The 20454-nt window shown below is 47.0% G+C and overlaps 1 protein-coding gene across 1 annotated transcript; it reads right to left on the reverse strand.

Annotated features, from left to right (window-relative positions):
- Positions 1-8466: 8466 nt before the first annotated feature.
- TEX55 (testis expressed 55) lies at positions 8467-13766 on the reverse strand. Its single transcript, XM_074572552.1, has 7 exons — positions 13626-13766; positions 13236-13304; positions 12229-12269; positions 11676-11820; positions 10519-11007; positions 10182-10244; positions 8467-9484 (listed from the first exon to the last, which is right to left on the reverse strand). The coding sequence occupies exons 1-7, from the start codon at positions 13764-13766 to the stop codon at positions 9371-9373; spliced, it is 1062 nt and encodes a 353-aa protein (XP_074428653.1). The 3' UTR covers positions 8467-9370.
- Between the last annotated feature and the right edge of the window lie 6688 nt (positions 13767-20454).

Genomic DNA, 20454 nt, shown 5'->3' on the forward strand with positions numbered 1-20454 from the left:
ATGGAAATAGTGAATTAAGACAGAGAGTGTGAGAGGGAGGAGTTAGGGAGGGAGTGAGGGAGGGAGCACACTGGGAGGACGAAGAAGTTATGGCCAAAGGAGCAGGGTCCCAGGACTCATTTCTGTGACCACCTCATGCCAGCATTGTGAAGGAACCACTCCCACCCATGAACAGGAGGCTCCTAACTGCATTTGTGATGTTGAACAGGAAGATCAGATCTCGCAGTTAAGGGAGAGGGCTCAGGAAATCCCACACCACATCCCTAGCAGTGTGGCTGCAGTGTCGGCCGTGCCCCTGTCCCCTTGCAGAGGTTCAGCTTGACACACATCGTCTGTTTGTCCTAGGGATGGGGACTTTTTTGGTGATCGTCCCTGCCGGAGGTGAGGCCGAGCATCTCTGACGCAGCGTGCTGCAAAGACGTTGCCCATGGGCAGAGGGGCTGCCACCTTTCCCAGCAGGGTTCCCCTCACTGTCTGGGTCAGCGACCTCCCCCTGTGGGCACCGCCACCAGTGGCCCCAGCCCCAATTCCTGCCACCTGGCTTTGCTCCTGCATTCCCGGGAGGGCTGCAAACAGCTGCATCCCGGTCCGCAGTTCGACCTTCCTTCCCTTGGCCAGATTTGGGTTTGAGGCTCGCGCCTGCTGCCCAAGGCCTCCACGTGTGGTGGCCGGGAGCCAGCTTCTCCCCGGAGGAGAAGGGAATTCCTCATGGCCGCCTCCTCTCCCGTCTCCGTGCATCCGCACGGGGGGTGAGGATGCAGGCCGTGGGGGGACAGATGTCCGCTGCGCCCCTTGGGTTTGCAGCTGGCCTGGCCTCACGCCAGCCTTCCCTCCTGCCTCCCCAGCCATCCCGTGGCTTTTGCTACAGCTGCCTCCCCCTTTCTGCAAGGTTTTTGCCCTTTTTTCTTTTTTTTTGCCACTTCTGTACCTCTCAACCTCAAGAGAGAGGGATAACTGCGGGGTGCGGAGAATAAATAAGTGAACACCACCTAGGGAGATCAGGGGAGAGCAACTCTGTCCCTGAAATTGTTTACCAAACAGTGCTGAGTGTGGGGAGACAAATGGCATACCGTTAGCAACAACTACGGGCTAATTATAGTGGGTTAGGATAAACCACTGGGTAGCCACTCCAGCTAAGCCGGCAAACATATAGACTGAAAAGCAGAACTGTATGTATATATTTAGTATAATGTGGAATGCAGTAAGTAACTTCTTTCTAAAACCTCAGATACCTTGGTGAAGAGTGTTACAGAAAACCCAAATACAGGCATCTTTGTGATGCTGGTAATCCTGGTATTTTGCATTTGGCAATGCATAATCCACCCATGAATATGGCATTGCACGCTTCATTCCTAAGAGGAGTGCTATAAAGCACACTCTCAAGGATTGGGGTTTCTTAATATTTTGGGGAAGGAGAGGGATACACCTTATTTTTCTAATTTTGTAGGGTAGTTTTATTCATGAGCTTATAACCAAGGCTGTATTTTGGTGGCGTTAAGATTTGTAATTTTGGCTTTTTGCATAGAGCTCAAGCTACTGGAATCATGTGATTGCATGAAAACCTGTACTTTTAGTCTATTAGAAGAAATCGTTTCTTCTCCTGACAAGCAAGCAAGCAGAAAGGACAAACAACTTGTAGGAAACTGCTCTGTCTGGTAAAGAACTGGGTTCAGGCAGGGAACTGCTTCCCCAGGGAGTTTTGGGCTAGTGCTCATAGTGAAATTTGCACATGTGGGTAAAGGCAGTAACAAATTAAATCTCGGTACCCCACTGCTAACAATTAGGCCAGCTGCTGTGGCTCCCTTCCTCAGTGGTCTTAACCCAAAAGCTTAGAGAAATTGTGGATGTTTGTAAGGGCTAATCTCTATTGGCTGCCACTACTGTTAATAAAGACAACCCTCAGGGTGCCTTCTTGCACACATTCAGAGAGATTTGTGGTCTAAATCTCCCCCTAAGGATGCCTCTTTTACTCTGCTCACTATGAAGGAAACTCGTAGGAGAGCCTCATCACAGGCCTGAGGCTAATTTCTGCAAAGGAAAATCCAGGCCAAAATATCTGCATCTTGGAGCTGCTGATCTCACCTAGGTCTTCCAGCAACCTACAGGTCACATTTTTGTACACACAGAGACCATAAGATAAAACAAGCACGGAGGAGCCTGGGGGAGCCCTGAGGTCAAGCCCTGCCCTGGCTCCCCTCCCACCAGCAGCAATTTCTTCTGGCAGGGAAGGGGAGCCAAGCCCTGCAAGAGTGGCGTTCCCCAGCCAACACCCTTGATGGAGTAAAAGGGTCAGCAAATGGGATGTGGCTTGCTCTTGAATCTCATCTTCTGACGTGGGCAGGCCAGCTCACTCTGAACAGGAACGTGACGACAGGGAAGGCTCATGGGAGGCTAGAAATCTCACCGTGCTTGGGATCTTGAAAAATACATAGCAGGAGAAAAGACTTTTGAGAAAACAGAAAATTTCTGCTTGTGTTTTAGATAGCTTCTTTAAAAGGCTGACAACGTCCAAGGAATTTCTGCTAGAAATTGTCTCTATATTGCTCTTGGTTGTGCTCTTTGTTGTGAGTTTGAGGGCTTTCTGGCCTTTGAAAGACTGCATATCTCAGTGTCGATCTATCTATTAGCATGAGGTCCCAGCTCCCGAACGGCCTTGGCACTGTGACGGTCCTCTGGTGCTGGTGGTTCAGCTGAGTTTTATCTAACAGACTGGGAACAAGCTGTTCTGTCTGGACCTAGTGACTGCATCGCTCTTGCTGATGGTTAAAAACCTCTCCTCCAAAATCCCATGTGTCAGTCATGAGCCACAACATGGTAGAAAGAAGAGGTCTTGTTTGCTTCACTGCTTGTTTGCAAGGGGCCAAAGAAATTTGTTCACTTTAATTGTTCCAGCTCTTTGGGGATACCTCATTCCTCCCAAATCCGTCCTGCTTGCCTCCTCTGCATTAGCTGCTTCTGATCTGGGAGGCTGTAACGGACTGGCAGTGGAGCACTGCCATCTACATACGGTTGCCTGTCACTATCCAGTTTCCAACACTTGCTGTAAGCCAAGTGCTGCAAGCATTTGTCTGATTTATCTCAGCATCTCCACCTTGCCAGAGGGCTGGAGCACGCAAGAGAAAGAGGGAGCACAGTCAAGTTAAAGCTGGATTGCAAGAGTCTCGGCAGCAGGAAGGAGGGGGAACAGCCAAGGGGTGTTGGCTGGTTTGGTGCTTAGAAGCACTGGGATGGAAATAAATAGCACGTATGCCTTGGGCGAATTTATAGTGCTCCTGGGGTGACAGCCTCTGCCTTGGCAAGGGTGCGGTTGATGTCTTACGCCGACTCATTGCTTTGACAGAACTGTTGGCACTGTCCAATATTCTTCCTCTGAAACTCTCTGTTAAGGTTTCAGTAATTAATTGGAAACTTCCCTGAGAAATCTGTGAGACTCAGACCCTGTCATGCGCCTGGGGTTTCACCCAGTCAATCCTGTAGCCAGCTGTAACTGTGTTTTAGTTTCAGGTGGGCGATGGATGGAGCTGTGCTTTGGGCTATCCAGCTCTTTTACGTGGGCCTTTTCTTCTCTACTTGTAGCTACTCCACGGAGGGACACAACTCTCGAGTTGGTCTCCCTGCCTCTTAATAGCCTTTAGCGAAGGCTCAGCCGGTCTGTGCTGCCCTCTCATGGGCACACACAGGAAAGGTTAAGTTTCACCCTTCTTCAAGATGCTTTTTAACCTCCTCCTCAAGCTCCGTTTTTCAACACATAATTTCTGAAAAGCCAGGAAAGTTTATGAACAAATTCTAAGAGGTCTATGAAAGGTAACTACGAAAAGTAATTCTGTCTATAGTTGTGGTGTACCCTGCCCAGCTCGTACCTTTTTAAAGAGCTTTGCACTTCATTTGGAAACATTTAGACATCTAACAGTGCAAAAAGTAGGGAGCTGTTGCTCCCAACAACAGGCTGAGCTTCTCCCATATGCACTCCCATCTGCCATGTCAAACACACAAGAGTCATGGCATCATACCATGGTCAAGGAGTCCCTCAAGATAGCCCTGCTATGCTACCAAGGATTCAAACAACAGGGCCAAAAGCTGGGTTCTCCAACGGGCAGTACTTGCTTTCCGTACTGTGGGGTTTCAGCAGGCTGGCATCACTGCCCTTCCCTGAATCTCCTTCCAAAGAGGCAGGATATTCTGCTAGAGCCAAGGGGGTGCTTAAACAATAGTGGGACAGAGCAGGCATAGCTTTACTCTTCAAAAGGACTCCTGTGGTGTTCGTGGTGTTTATGCCACTTGGAGTCACTGTAAATTTATCTCTCTGACCACTTCCCTGCATTTAATATAGCCTTTCCCCTAATGTCTACTAGTCTGTCCAAATACCAAAAGCTCCTTGAGGTGGAAACTGTTTTTCTTCCAGGGCTGGTATGACATGCATTTTTCCCATTAACAAACAATTGTGCTATTCCACATGTCTTTATTCACCTCCGTTTCCTGTTTTATACTAGAAGATAAGATGAGGGATGGGAAGGAGGAAGGACAGAGGTCACCTCCTGTTCTTACAAACTCACTAACCCTAATATGGATCCTGCCTCCTAGTTTATAAGAAGACTTTTTAAGTGTTGGACCAGGTGATTCCAAATAAGACATTTGCCTTAAAGGCTTGTAAGTTTGTAGTGAAGTTTTCACGTCCAGTGTAAACTGGGTGTTGCACTCCCTTAGCTACATTGCCTGGGAGGGTGAGCTCTTCCCACCTGTGAGAGGAGTTGCATGGGGATTTGTAATGATAGCCTTGAGGGAGAAAGGAAGAGCCACTCCATTCATTCAAACTAGGCATTTCTGTTACAGACCAACTACTGCAGTGTCTGCAGTCAGTCTCCAGTCTTGAATTATGTGTATAGAAATCTCTTGGGATTGCTTTGCCTAATTTCAGCTGTTCTGCAGTGACATTTCAGGCCACCACCTTTCCCCAGGAGAAGATGGCAAGTGACTGTTCAACCAACCCATGCCACCTCAACAACTCAAAGTTCTCTTTTTCAGTTGTGTATGTTGAGGCATGGCCACGAACTTTTGATACTGCTGCTACACCAATGTTGTCCATGAAGGCAGTCCCAAAAAAGGAATGCAGCCATGGATATTGATGCCTGACCTTAAGGTTTCTTCTTTTTCTTCTGCATTTCATCTGACTGAAAGAATGGTCAAGAGAAGGTTTCCCTTGAATACAACCTGAAGGTATGTCAGACAGGGTTTGATCAATTACCCTTTTCTAAGCAATACCCTTTCTAAGCACTCCCACATTCTCCACTCTTTAGCTTGAGCTCTCTCTCGAGCTAAGCTCTTTGTCAGACTTTACGCAGGGGTTAATTTCTTCCATTTCAGACATGCAAGCCCTGAATGCAAGTTGCTGCCTACCTCGAGTTTCACATGATTGTGAAACTTTGAAATCAATGGCATTAAACTAGTTTAAAATTGGTGTTATGTAGCAATGATTCATATCCAGTGAGTCACAATGAAATGTCTCATGCTATAAGTAGCTGGCCATTTGAAGAGCTATTCTGCTTGTGCCCTGTGCCTAACTAAGAAGCAGAGCAGAGTCTGTGTGAACTTTTCAAAGGATCTTTAACCAGCAGTTACAACTTTTTTTTTTTTCATTGGTTAGAAGCAGTACACAGGCAACTTTAGTATTGCTTGGGGCATCTGAGTCATTTTAAGTTCCATACCGAGATGGCAGAAAAAGGAACTGATGTTTTGATTCAAGACACCTATTTAATGGTGAGTGCACTTTGCTTCTGGTTGGCCCTTGTGCATCCTGCTTCTGGGGGAGTACAAGGTTCACAACAGAAATGGTCTGTGCACCATAAGGTCATGCTATTTGGCAGCTGAACTGGATGTCATGCTCCTGTGCCAGTCCATGGATCAACAAAAAAATCTCATCTGTGAAAACTCTGCGCTTTCTCAGTGCCCAGCTCAAACTACAGAGGAAACACCCTTGGGAATGACAAACTACTGCCAACCTCCCTACCTTCCACTCCATGACCTATCCCTATTCACTAGAAGCACAGAGCAATACACAGGTGTGGGTAAAGAAACAAAATACCCTTTTAGAAAGAATGCACTTCAGTGCACAGACATCTCCCTCGTGGAGAGGAGAAAGAACAAACAACAGATGTTAGTCACGTTGCTTAGCACACTACTGGAGGGCATTCAAATATACTGTGACTAGCGTGCTATAAGGACTTATATGGAATAGTTTCGGTTACACACAATGAACTGTTAATTCCTTCAGAGCATCCAAGGCAAGACATTTAATGACAGTTTAATGTCATGTTGATAAATGTCCACTTGTGATGAAGAAACACGGATCCAATGGTTTGGGAAAGAAATATGGGACAGGGACAGTCACTCCGGAATTAAGACTACAATAAATTTCTCCATTTTAAATCTAACTTTTCTCCTTTTCTTCACCATAGAAAGGCTTTCATACACACAAACCGCAGTGGTGCATTAGTGCCTTAATGTGAGGTAAAATTTTTCTAGAGCCAAGGTGTATTTTTCAGCATAACTCTGAAGCGAATAAAAAATGATAGTTGTGTGGCACTATCTTAAACACAATAATCTGCATACCTTCTGGATGATGCTTTTTCATTTTAATAAAACTAAGTTCCTGGACTTTTTTCCTTGAAGAAATGCAGTTCAAAATACAGCCCAATCATCTGAAAGGAGGTTGTAGAGAGGTGGGAGTTGGTGTCTTCTCCCAAGTAACAGGCAATAGGACAAGAGGAAATGGCCTCAAGTTGTGCCGGGGAAGATTTAGATTAGATATTAGGAAAAGTTTTTACACTGAAAGGGTTATCAAGCATTGGAACAGGCTGCCCAGAGAAATGGTGGAAACGTCATCCCTGGAGGTATTTAAAAGACAGGTAGATGTAGTGCTTAGTGATATGGTTTAGTGATGGGTTTTGTCAGCGTTAGGTTGATGGTTGGACTCGATGATCTGAAAGGTCCCTTCCAGCCCAGGTGATTCTATGATTCTATCTGAGAGGCTTGAGGAGAAGTGAAATTTCTACTCAGTTCATTATGAGTTCCCCGAGATTTCCGGTCAAAGCCCTTGCTCAGAGCTCACCAACTCCCCCCTAAGTCTGTGAAAGCTGAAGGGTTTTCCTTGGCCTACTGCCCTCCACTGCCCTCCTCTTGCCATCTACACATGCCAACTCCAGACCCACATGGTTGTCCTGTGTACAGCCTCATTCATTTCTATACAACTACTGCTCCTCAAAGGTGAGGAACCTCATTCCTGAGAAACAGAGAAGACAGCTGCTCTTTTTTACATCCACTGGGGAGGACTTTTTGCTACCACACTGCAACTTTGTTAGCATGAGATAAGATGGCCAGGCCACCAAAGGCCCTGAGATTGCTGAGGAACACTGGGTAGGGCCTTCCTTGCAACACTACTGTCACCTGTAAGAAGACTACTTTCCAGCTCACTTCAACTTATCTGAAAGAGAAATGAAGGATCTTTCCTTGCATAACTCCCTTAATGCTGACATGAAGCTGAGGGCATACACCTGTAATCCAAGAACATATTACAAGTCAAAAGTTTTTTGTGAGTAAAAGAGAACAACAAAATACAATACACAAATGACAGAAGCAGGAAATTCGCAGCTAAGGCTGTACTCAAAAGCACCCTAATCCCGTTCTACAACAAAATGCCAACTCCTCCATCTCTTGGGAAAACATGCTGACAAGTGACGATAGAGAGGAAAAGGCTTCAGCCACTATCTTCATCTTCCATGCATTTCCTATTTCACAGAGCTGCATTAGCACTTCTCTTGCATTCACAGGGCACCTATGCACAGGGCTGCTTATAAATTCTTGATCAAAAATACATCAAGCTGAAAGCCAGTCAGTCTTTCTGTTTCATTAAGTGCCCAATTCTTCCATAAGCTGGGCTTTCAAAAGCATCTCACTGCTTCAATGGGACCTAGATGCCTAAGTCTACATCAAAACTCTTACAAAACCCATGAAGGTTTTATCTGAATCTTGAGCCATATTTAGGCTCACAATAACCTTGAAAATCTTCCTGCCCTATGAATGACAGGGGTGCTTACCTGCCTTTAACCTGGAAAGACATGAGTTAACTGATCTTTTTTGGGAACTGTACATAGAAAGGCAACTCTTCTCAGACCCAGAATTTGTATGCCAAATACTTGCCTCTGTTATTCCCAAATTTTTGGGGCCCAAGCTCTGCTGTGGAGTATCACACAACCTAATCATCAGACTTTTAGCTGAAAATAGATAGATGGAAGATAAGTTTCTATGGTGCTCTCTTCATAGCCATAGAGACAGTCATTTGGGAATACACTACCATCCATCATGAAATTAGAGCACTTGCCTAAAAAAGAGAAAAGTCTGTTGTGACAAAAAACTTTCTGGCATCTCCTGCACATACACTTAAATGAAGCCAAAATAACAGCATGCTCTGTTGCACATTTTCAATAATCTTCAGGCAAGAGACAAGAAAAAGAAATACAAAGTTTCTTTACAGGGTGGAAACAAACACTTGGGTAGTATGAAAACGAGGATTGTAAGTGTTTTGAGAATCAAAAGCAGTTCGAATGGCATGTTTGCAAAGTGTACCTTGACTGAATTTCCTGGGATACTGGTGCTTGGTTTTGGTTTGTTTAGTTTTATTCACCTCCCACATTCCTGAGCGACAATGTCTTCTGAAGCCACAGAGGGTGGGTGCAACTGTTGCTTTACTGTTCTACTTATCAAAATATACACTGTACTTGCAATAATACAATCAGGGCAACCCCAAAAAGCAGCATGATCAGAACCTAGCAGGGATGGTTAAGGGTGAGGCAGCCGCACCCAGTGTGTGGAAGAGGCAAAGAGACAGCTTGCATCAGAGGAGCTCTGGGGACAGTGGGAAAGCCACAAACCCAGCTTCTCAAAGTATTAGATGGGGATAGGCGCGGCTGCATAGCTGGAGAAAGTAAGCCACCAACGGAGCCTGAAAAAACAGAGGACTGCGGGTTGTCCAGGACTGCTTTATAATTCTACTTGGTTTTGTGCTTGCATTGTCTGGGCTGTGAGGTTTCTCTGCATGGAAAAGCAAAGTCTTAGGGGTGGCCTAAATGTGGGAGTTCAACAGACCTGCCTCTTCAAGGTGCGCCATACATGGATGCAGGTCCACGCACACTTTAAGATTTGAGTTTGTGCATCAAACCCAATATTTGGTCACAGGATTTAAACCCAAGGGGAAGCACAAGCATACAGAATAGAAAAATCAGGAAACAGAGATACAAGCAGACATGTTCCAAGTTACTGTCAACGACTACAAAAGCATGGTGCTGTGAAGGCCCCATGCAATACCACAATAGCAAGGTCAGTAGGGGTCAAAAGGAGGGTACAGGATCTCTTCCAGAAAAGCCTCTGCATCTTCGTTCTCCTCCAATATTCCCTCCATTTCTGTCTGCCTGGCATTTATCATAGACTGCACCTGGGCAAAAGGAAAAGGAAAAGGGTCATTTGGGAGCCTGTTTCCTTAGCACTGGTGCTCAGAACTGACCTTGCCATTCCTCTGCAGGATCTGCTTTCAGTATAGCATGAACCCAGCAGCAAATCACGAAGGTGGTTCTTCCCCTGACTGACCAGAGGGCAGCAAAGATTCTCTTTCTCTGTTTGCTCTCTTTCCTCTAACCTCCTCCTTTTCCCAAGGAGCTCCCCACACTTCTAACTCACTCCCAAACTATCGCCTCACTCCACTGACTTTGAATTTCCTGCGTTTTAATATCCCACAGGATCAACAGAGACAGCTCTCCTGAATAGGATCCCAGTGTGGGACAGAGGGAGCTGGAGAAGGGCCACAGGGACACACAGTGGCCCTATCTCTGTCCCCAAGCTTCTCTCACCTCTCAGATAACAGTCCTTCAGGGCACATCTACCCCATTCTCCCCCCACATCCATCTCTTCCACACACCCACTCCCACTCCTCCCTCCTCCTCTCAGAGCACATGTGGTTCCGTGCACCCTGGGCACTCTGCTCCTGCCCCATGCTTCTCCTCCTCCCAAGTGAGCAGACACACAGTGAGAAAAATAGTCATGGGTTGACCATATTTCCGGAGCGCTCAGCAAAGCTAGCTTTCTGCTGTGGCGCTAACAGACAGTCCCCGCAGAGCCCCAGCAAGACACCATACCTGCAGCAATATGAACTGCAAGGGGTCATCAGGCTTGTGGTACACCAGTTTTTCTGTGATGTCCTGAGACAGACAGACAGAAGGAAAGAAGTATTGATCCTTGGACAGATCGGTGGCTGCACTTTCTGCTCCAACACTAGCTGCATTTTAAAAAGCAAGCATCTCTTTCAATCTCCAAAGATGATCAAAGGTCCATTTCTACTGCTTTTCTTAAGTTTATGCTTAAGAAAGCACAGGACAAGGAGGGATCTGGGGAAGGGATAATTTAGTCCAAGCTAACTTTAGGCCAAGCTTTGCAAGCAAGCCTCTGGAGGGAGAAGGTAAAGAGAAATTTCACCTGAAATATCTGCAGAATATTGTGTTTCTCCATGTACCTAATGGAGACTTCAAAGGGGTCTTCGTACACCATTGGCTGCTCCGATATTTCACACGTAGTCTCTGTTGGCTTGATTACAGCTGCTGATGACTGAGCCCCAGGCGTTTTACTGCCAGCCTGTGCAGAGTCAGACACGGACATCTTGACTTTGAAACCTGGCTCTTCACCCACAGGTGATCCGATCTCATCAGAGTTTTCCCCGGATGTGAGAAATTCAACGACAGGTAACTGGTCATCAGAACCTGGTGGTTTCTCAACAACCAACTGGTCTGCAGACACTGGCAATTCCACTACAGATGGCTGGTCTGCAGATGCTGGTGTTTTAACCCCAGGTAAGTCATCCAGTGACGGTGGGGATTCAACTATATGTGTCTGGTCCTCAGACGGTTCAGCAGCTGGTGGTATGCCAGGTTCATCTGCTTCATATTCTGAATTATTATTGGGCTCTTGCTAAAATATTTAACAAATAAAGAGCAAAATATGTTTTAAACATGTAGCCTCACAGACCACACACATCACATTACTGCATCCTTCTCTAAAAATGTTGCAGCCCCTCTTGGAGCAAGCACTAATAGGCTTTAATTTCTGTGACCGGTCTCACCCACACCCTCTGCCCATGAGTCCAGGAACTCCATTTAAGCTCAGGCCCAAGCCTTCAGACCTGGTCTGATCTACGCAGTGGGTGAACCGGTGCCTGATCCTCGCCCATTGGCTGGTTTATTTTAGGGGGACTCTAAGTGTATGTTGTACGCTCCCTGAGGCAGAGGGGGCAGGAGCCATGTTGGCCACTCGCTGGTTTGGGGGTTCCTGGTTGCAGCTGTGTCACCTGAAGCAGGGTTCCGGGGGGAGGCCGGAGGGGGAGAACGACCAGCGCCCTCCCCTGTAATTGGGAAGGAGGGTGTTACGCCTGGGGACGAGGGGGGACAGGACGCTTCAGGGGGAGGGGGGGATGGCAGTAGGCCGCGGGTGTCTGGGGGCTTGGGGGCATAGGAGGCCGCGACAAGGGGCCTGGGGGCAGCGCTGGACGCAGACAGAGAGGGCGTAGGGGCGAGCCCCGGGGCTGGGTGTGCCGGGGGGATGAGGTCTCCGGGCCCGGGGCCGCCACCGCCCGCCCTCACCAGCCCCCGACTCTCCATGGCAGGGCAGGGTTGCGCTTCGCCTTCCGCCGGCGCCGGGCCTCTTCTGCCGCTCGTCGCTGCCCGTAGGCGGCAGAGGAGGCGGAAGACGCCGGAGCGGTTGCCGGGGAAACCACCGCCCCCCGGCCTCGGTAGGCGGTGCCGCCGGGGTCAGCTGGGCAGCGAGTGCCGCGCCGCCATCATGGGTGAGGGCGGAAGGGCCGCGCGAGGGGCTGAGGCGGCGCTCGGCCCTGGCCCCGGTTCTGTGCGTGGCCCCGGTTCTGGTCCTGGGGTTGGTCTTGGGGTTGGTCCTGGTCCTGGTCCTGGGCCTGTCCTGGGCCTGGTCCTCATCCTGGTCCTGGTGGCTGCCCCCTTGCCTGCATTATTCTTCCCCCTGCAGCAGCCAGAGAGGTCTCTAGGTGCGTGTTATCAGTCAGCCTCTGCGGGGGCCTCCGGCTGCCTGTGGCCTGGTGGAAGCAAGGGCAGAGGAGGGGTGTGGGGGTTGGCCATAGCCCAACCTGCCACCTGCCTTTCCTTTTGCAGGGAGCTGTGTCACTTCACCGTGAATTCCAGTGGCCTTTCGGCCTTAGCATGCTCCTATAAAGGACGAAAGAAGACCAGGATAGCCATTTGCTCTTTTTGGACCTGCTCTTAAGTACTATGGTAGGGAGGAGGCCTGGAGGAGGAGGGCAGAGACAAACCATGTCTGGAGGGTCAGATGGCAAAGGACATGTCAAATAACTTGTAAAGAGAAGCAGGGAAACAAGAGGAAGGGTAGTAAAGTGCTGAGAAAAATATTTACATGTGCATTCATGTGAGGGATACTTTCTCCTCTCCTCAGTTTTACACAGATCCTGACAGTTGGTGTGCTGCGTGATGAACTTCGTCAGAAAAAGCAAATAAACAGATTGCCAGTTTTCCCTAAAGAGGAGATGAAGGGAATAAAGATAAAAGCTGTGCTGGGTTACCACAGTAACAAGCTTCTGAAATACTCTGGTTCATGCTCCAGTGTGACAAGAGCTGGGATTGAAACATGAGTGTCTGAAACTTCCATGGGGGTTGATGGGGGGTGAGAGGGAGGGAGATATAGGAACTTCAAAGCCCGTGCTAAACTAACAGATGTCATTTCCATTCAGAGCAGCGCAGTTTGTGTGTGTTTTTCAGGTTACACTGTTGGCCTTTTAAGAGAAACAGCTTCCCCACTGCTCCAGTCCTAGGTTCATGACAGTGTTGTCCATATCCTCAGCCACGCTGACCGCTCAGATCATCTTGCACTGGAGCACAGCTGTTTGCACTCATGGGACGCCAGGTCATTACTGAACTCCTCTAAGCCCATCTTGCCTCTCCTGCTTTCCCATGGGACTGCGATGGTTCTGGACAGCATGCGACTGCTGGCTTTTTGAGCGTGGGGGTTTATTTGGTCTGTGTTCACTTGGAAAGATCTTGAAGGATGCTGGGTAAAATCTGTAAAATTGTTGAAGGGTCTTAGGCAGTCGGTTGGGTGAACTCTCAGGAGATTTCAGGATCTGACTTCTCAGCCTCCGCTGGTTATCCTGTCCTCACATGATGGGACAGGATAGAGTATACTGCCTGGTGCTCAGGATTGTCAGTCTTTGATATTTCCTCTAGGAGCTGTGGACCAATGGAGCAGGCTTAAGTTTGTAGGTAGAATATCCACTGGTTTCTTTTGTACACTCCTTAGAAATACTGTTTGTTCTGCAGTGATTGGTGCGTGTTTAAACTCACATTTGCAACCCTTGTAGCTGTGAAGAAGTTTTTGCTCGATGAGGTCTTGCTGCCAGTCAGTCTGGAAACTAAGACAGCAATGTCCAGGAACAGTTGAGGTGTGAGTTAGTAGATCTTCCCTGCCTTGCAGTTAGGTATTTCTGCACAGCTGTAATGCTCACAGAGCTAGTTTATCGAGGGTCTGAAAGGAAAGCTGTAAACTGTTACATCCCTGTCATACTTCAGGGGCGCGGTGTTGGCTCTAGTGACTGCAGTTACAGTTTTAACTGAAGTATGTGTCTGCGTTCGGTTGTGTGTGTGCGAGAAGTCGTGCGCTGAGCCATCCCAGTGCTGTTTTCTGCACAGCATGACTCCGCGCAGAACTTCTCCCATGGGTTTCTCCTCTCCATCCTTTACTGGACAAGTCTAAGCAGTTCTCAGCTGCCTGCTGGCTTCAAATAGCATCCTGCTGTGGGTAAATCTCAAGCCCCATGTCTTCCTTTCATCTGTGCCTCATTGGTAAACAGCAGATCTCTCCATTTCCAACCCCACTGCCTACTGCAGGGATCTGGCTGCTGAGGCTGGAAAGCTAGGATTTTGTAGAAGGAAGTAAGATGAATGACTCCATTAAATAAACATCACTGCTCTGTTTATTCTTTCAAAAGAACAGATTACAAAAAGCAGAAGATGCATTTTAAATGCATTAAAAATTCTGGGCAAAATAATGCCTTAAACACAATGCTCATGTAACATAAATCACACGGCTTTTTTTCTATCCAGGCACATGGAAAGCAAAAACGTATTATTATATCATTATTTATATGGCACCATATGCTAAGTCTGGAACTTAAAGACTTTGAAATAAATAAGAAAACACCAGCTGTAGATCAGCAATACGCTCCTTTATTGGGAGTCACTATGTAACTGTGGCTATCATTCCTGCTGTTAAGTTAAAACTTAAATAAATTGTCAGAGAAATAAGATAGCCATTAGACATTCAGTGTCTGTCTCCTGGGGACACTTTTTCTAACAGCTGTAACAAAGATCTGCTGCTGGTTTTGTCCTCTCTGTGTAGTAACTCATTGCATTTGTCCCTGCAGTATCACAGTTGTTCAGTAGACATGGTTGAGCTGTTCACTATAAATAATGTTGGTTAACAATGCGGCCCCTTTTGGGTTAATAAATTACGCTCAAACCACTTCTGAGCCTCTTTGATTGGTTTCTTGCAAGTCTTCAGTGAAGACTTGGAACAATTCACTTTCCACGGTCTGTTCACTTTGAATATTTCTTCTTATTTTATTGAGCTGTAAATATTTATATATAATAGCCAAATCCTGAAAATACCTGTCTTAAACTCCTGTCACCTCATCCGGTACTTGAAAATCAGAATGAGATGCCTGAGATGAAACACATCAGAAAATTAAACATCATCGCTTAAAGGGGCAGAGGGCCCCAGTCAGCACCAGGCTGGGGAATTCATCTCCCTCCTTCGTGCCGGAGCTGCTGTCAGGGCTTGGGCTTTCTCCCAGGCTGAGGTGGCGAGCTCACCTGCTACAGTGATACCCAAGGACGTGGCTTCGTGCTTCCCTGCATGCTGTGGCTCCGAGACTCTCTGACCTGTGGATTCGCACAGTTGCAGCCAGATGTAGTTAAGACCTTTGGGAGGTCTGGAGAGCAAAGAACAGCTTTGCGGCATGGAGCAATGATCAAAAAAACAGGAGGAAGAGGAAGGGGGTATTTGGAGAGATATCGCTGCTCATCCACGTGACGACCTGTGACTCTGGGAGGGTCATGTGGTCGATCCAAGTGTTGGTGGGGATGACTGCTCTGACGTATGGTGGGGTGATTGCTCTGCCCTCTACCCAGAGGGTTTTCAAGAAAGTAACTGCATTAGAGGCCGGGAGGAGAGCGGGCATAAGTGCAACAGAGTGATGTGGAGAAAGCCAGCTCCTGCATGAAGTAGAGCGGGCTGAGAGGCGAGGGGCTGGGGCTCCTGAATTGCACCCAGAGTGCTCCTACATCAGCAGCCTTTGATGTGGGCTCACTTCCCGCTGCGACATTGAGGAGGAGACTGCGCCCAGGTCTCTGCTTTGGTGCAGGCGGCTCTGAGTGTTCGTGTGCAGAGACCAAACCAGAGCATGCTGGCAAATCCAGCTCTTTTCCCAGCGTGGCCTCTTGCTAGGGCTCTGCCCGCGTTTCCCAGCAGAGAGCAGCAGAGCCTCGTAGCTGCTCGCAGGGGCTCCGAGTGTATCCTCCAAGACCTTGCAGCGCTTGCCTCCACAAAACGCAGCAGTAAACCTTCGCTGAGCGCGCAGGCACATGTCAGACCTGTCGAGAGCATTGGTGTGGGCAAACAGAAAACACGTGCTCGCAATCCCGAAGATTCAGTGCTTTCCTGAAAAACAAGGTGCTGGCGGAAATCAGAGAGACCTTTCTTGAGGGGGTGGCCTTCAGGTTGTCTTTGTGCTCAGTGCCAAAAGGGAGCACCTTATGTATGGCTTCAGAAAGTGGGGAATACCTGTGGCAGGTTAAGCAAATGTCTTTCACAGATGACTGGCATGGACTAGGTAACCCCTTGAGGTATCCTTCAGCTCCATCTTTGGCAAAGCAGGAAAGAAACATGTTATTAGCTTCTGTGTTCGGAAATATTTGCTTTGGGAACTTTTTAAGCCTACTTTAGCTTTAACCCTTGCTATTAAAAATAAAGTTTCAGCTGCCTCTTTCTTGTTCCCTCATTTTATAGTGTTACCACGAATGTTACTGGCGGTACAGATGAATGGAAAATGTGAGATACTTCTTTGCCAAGGTGTAAAAACTAATTAAACTGTGTCTAATTTAGACAACATTTTCCAGAAAAACAAGGCTTTTTCCCCTTCTTGGAAACTTACCTGCTGTTCCCTGGGAGTCTAAATAAGCCAAATTTGGGATTATACTGGAAGCTTCACAGAGATATTACCTGTGTTGGCTTCTGTCATTCCTTAATTGTCCCATTCTAATTCCTGAAACTGTTATGGTTTTATACATTCCCTTGGGAAATAACCATAGACCTGGGAGGCCCAATCCTTGTGAGGGAGAAGTCTTCAGTTTGATCTCACCATCACATGGCACGAGAGGCAGGGGATGCTTGGTTCTGTCTGAAGTCCACAGTGAACCTACATCGCATCCTCTCCACATCAGCTGTGAGAACCCTGAAGGAAGAGCCCAGGCGTCACGTTCACCTGAGAGAGTGGTGCCTGTGGAGGATGCTGGGGATGAGGATAGCAGCTAGGTGGTGGGAAGGCACAGGTTTGCATCTTCATCCACCCTGCAAACGCTGCCTTATTGCTGTGGTCCCCTCTGCTGTGAACCCATCTTTCGCCATGGGAGAGAGAGGCAGGCATGGTACGGGACAGGCTTTTGGAAGGCAAATGTATCGCGCAGTGACAGCAAGGCCCTGGATAACCCTGTCAGTAGGTCCCTCTTGAAGAGGTTGTAGTCCACAGGCAATTGTGAGTGGCTTTCCGTATTCCTCAAAGCCTTGTGGCCGGAGCGCCCCCTCCATCCTTGCTTCCCCACACCCCGTCATTTGGCCTGTACACCAAGCTAATTTAAAATGGGACGCAAACCACCTCAGCCCTGGGGTCACTGAGCTGTTCTCCACAGCCTCCTGCCACTCACCCTAGGTAGGCTCTGTCCTTCTTTATTGATGCAAATGATGCTTCGTCTCTGAATCGTAGCTGTACATGGGAAAGGTGCAATTAGCTGCTGCAAGGAGCTGGGCTCGTCTGCCTTGCCTTGTTTAACAGAGGCTTTAATTAAAGACCCCCTGATGCTAGAAAGCCACATTAATTATTCATCTGAAAACATTTACATAGAGTCCCCCGTTTCCCTTCTTCAATAAATTATCAACTTCACGTCTCCATAATTCATCGAAATGACTAAAAATACATTGTCTCAGCCTCCATCACCTCCCTCCTCGCTCTGGCTTTGTCTGTTCCAACTGTGATGGGTTCAGTGTCTTAATGTGAAGGTCTCCTACTGCTCTTAAGTAAAAAGGGGGGATGGAGGAAAAGAGGGAGAGGGAGAAGGAAAGATTTGTCCCTGCATGGGAGTCATGCAGATAGCAGTAATTTTTCTCTTTTTCTTTCCCACGCAACTGGCATGATCCTGAGGTTTGAAGAAGCTCGCTGACTGTTTCTAATGAGGAAAAATCCACTGAGGGAAGGAGAAAAGAGATTTCCAGTGGCAAAAGAGGCCTGGGTTTAGATAATTTCTATGCTCAGCTGCAGATATCCTATGTCACCCAGAGCCCAGCAGTTTATCTCCCTGGATCACCTCCATACCTCCCCTGTAGACCAGGCCAACGATTCCCTATCTGCCTGGTAGAGGGATGCTGCTTTGCTAATTATAAGCTGTTCCGATATAGCTGTTTTAAAGAGGAAAAAAACAGAGAAGCTTAGGCAGAGGGAGAAGTTCTGTAGCAATTCACAACAAAGATGTCACTGCAGGCACAACTGAGGGAAAATTCGCTGCAAATAGTTTTCTCCAACACATTTCACTTTGTGATAAAGTGAACTGTCACATGAGAGAGGAAAAAAACCAGTCCTCTGAGGGCTTGTTTACATGGGGAGTTAAGACAAATTAGTGTGAGGTGTGAGTTAATGCGCAGAAGTCGAAGTGCATTAAACCTTCGCATGGGTGCTGTGATACAGAAGGAAAATGGCCTCAGCTCACTATGGTGACAATTAAACAAAAGCAAAGCAAGGTCACTTTATTCCCAAATGTCCATGTGGGTCTTGGTATGCTTTAATTCATGTGCATTCATTTCACATCTTTGGTTAATTTACCTTAACTTTCATGAATGTCCTAATCTGCAGGGCTTGGACAAGTGTGTGTTCTGCCTGATTGGGAATAACTACTTTTCTCTGCAGAACCAGGAGTGGTCTTGTGCCTTCAGAAGTCAGACCTGATGTACTTTCCTAGGAAGGGGGGATCTTCCAAGATGGTAGGTGGAAGGGTCAGGATGGACACTGGCAAGTTTCTTGGGATGTGATCAAAGGGTCCATTAGTGAATGAACCAGGAAAGGTTCAGACTCCACTGTCTCCAGAGGAGTTTGCCCACTGACCTTTAAAGACATGGGTTTAGTCTTTCTGGAAGGAAATAAAGAGGTTTCTGTGTTTGGACTTGAGCCCATACAGGGTCAGGGTCTAAGACTAAAAATGGGGTTGAACTGATTACAAAGAGACTGATACACTTATCCGAAGCATTACTCCGTTAACCTTGGTATTTTTTTTCCCTTCTCTTGCTCTTGTGGCTGTTTTAAATGGACTGTCTCGGCTCAGCAGTGAATAACATGGTGACAAAACTCTCCTCCGGCCATGAGCACATGCCTAAATCTCAGGCACTGCTCTCTTGGAGCTGAGAGACTAGAAACTCTTCCCACATCCAATTCCTGAAAGACAATCCACTGAGGTCTTTTTAAATATGAAGGTGCTAGCTCTGATTCAAGCTTTTTCACACAAGTTGATGGAGGCTGGGACGGCATAGCAGGCAAGTACAGCCATATTCTGCCCTTCACCGAAGATGTGTTCCTGAAAGGTGTGGTGGTTAACAAGTTAAGACAGAACAACAAAGTATTCCCTGTAGAGTTAACGTAATGGGGAGGAATGTGTGTGGGGACATATGTAATACACAACTTTAAATACATGGGAGCGGTATCTGTGGCATAGAAGACAGAGAGGGAGAAATAGGATTGTCAGCTGGAGGAGACGCTGGCTTTTCAGAGACTGACTTTTGGAAGTGGGACACTGTTTGGAAGATCTCTTCTGCTTCACCACGAATGGTATGAAGTGGAACGCTCTAGTTCGTTAGCCCCAACCCAGCTCTTGAATTAGGAGCAGATTTTAGCTTGGTGTGCTATTAGCTTGGGGAGTAATGTTTTCCCACTGACCTTTTCTTTGGAGACTGGAGGTACCATTTCATAGGATCTGCTGGAAAAGACCACCAATAGAGGTCATTCTGCTACTCAGGGTATCTCTAGAGTACGCTAGGTAGCACTGAACTCAGAGCTTTCTAGCATCAAAATGCAGTCAGATACTTAGGATTACATTTACTAAGATATAAATACCATCTATTGCTTACCAATTAAATTATAGTTCAGACTGTGTTATTAAGGGATCTGAATTAACATTCTTCTGGATGTGCGAAACACATCTTTGCAGGCATTAGGAAAAAAGCTCCCATCCTTCTCTTCCATCTAAGCAAATTGGATTAAAATTTTCCACAGTGAAGTTTTTTAGCACAGTAGACAGTATAAACCGTCTATGGAGACCCCTTAAAAATTATCCAGGCTGTGGCTTCCATCCAGATGTACATAAGTATCAGTCTTTAGATACCTCACTCACAGTCCAGTGTTTACTGTTAAATTTGTATCGGCCTTAACATGCTTTGAAGTAATGATCAGTGTTATGTCTCCTGGGGGATAGGGCAATATGTAATTGGCTTAAACAGAAGGACGATCTGGTTAGACATTAAGAAGTCTTCATTAATGGTACAGTAATAAAGCACAGGAATAAATCTCTGGGGGCCTTCTGCCTGTAGAGAAGTTTGGGTCAACACACTAAAATGGTCTTGTCTTCTCCCAGAAGAAATGCAGAGATGGTTCTTTGTCATTTCTTTCACTTTATTTTCTATGGTTCTGCATATGCCCGCAAAGTTTCTTGCCAAAAGTGGCAATAGCAGCATTTTCATTGCCACTGCGTTGTCATCGAAAATGCTATGCCATCAGTGCTCCAAAGGAAAAACAGGCTGAAATAACAGAATGCCAATGAGAGCATCCTTTCTTTCCAAGCTGGCAGGAGCAAGCCATTTTGGAAGGTGATGTAAATCTCACATAACCCGTGCTCCAACTTCCTTGGTTGAGCCAAATTGTCTTCCTGGCTTGTCAAACGGGAGAAGTGTTACCACTGTAATTAGAAACATTAAAGCAATCAAAATGAGCATACAAGCATAATTAAGGCGCTATTGGTTTATGTCCCCTGAAGGCATTCTTTTAGAATAAATGACTTTTTGGTTTAA

This window comes from Larus michahellis, chromosome 1 (assembly GCF_964199755.1).
Source record: "Larus michahellis chromosome 1, bLarMic1.1, whole genome shotgun sequence".
Classification (NCBI taxonomy): Eukaryota; Metazoa; Chordata; class Aves; order Charadriiformes; family Laridae; genus Larus; species Larus michahellis.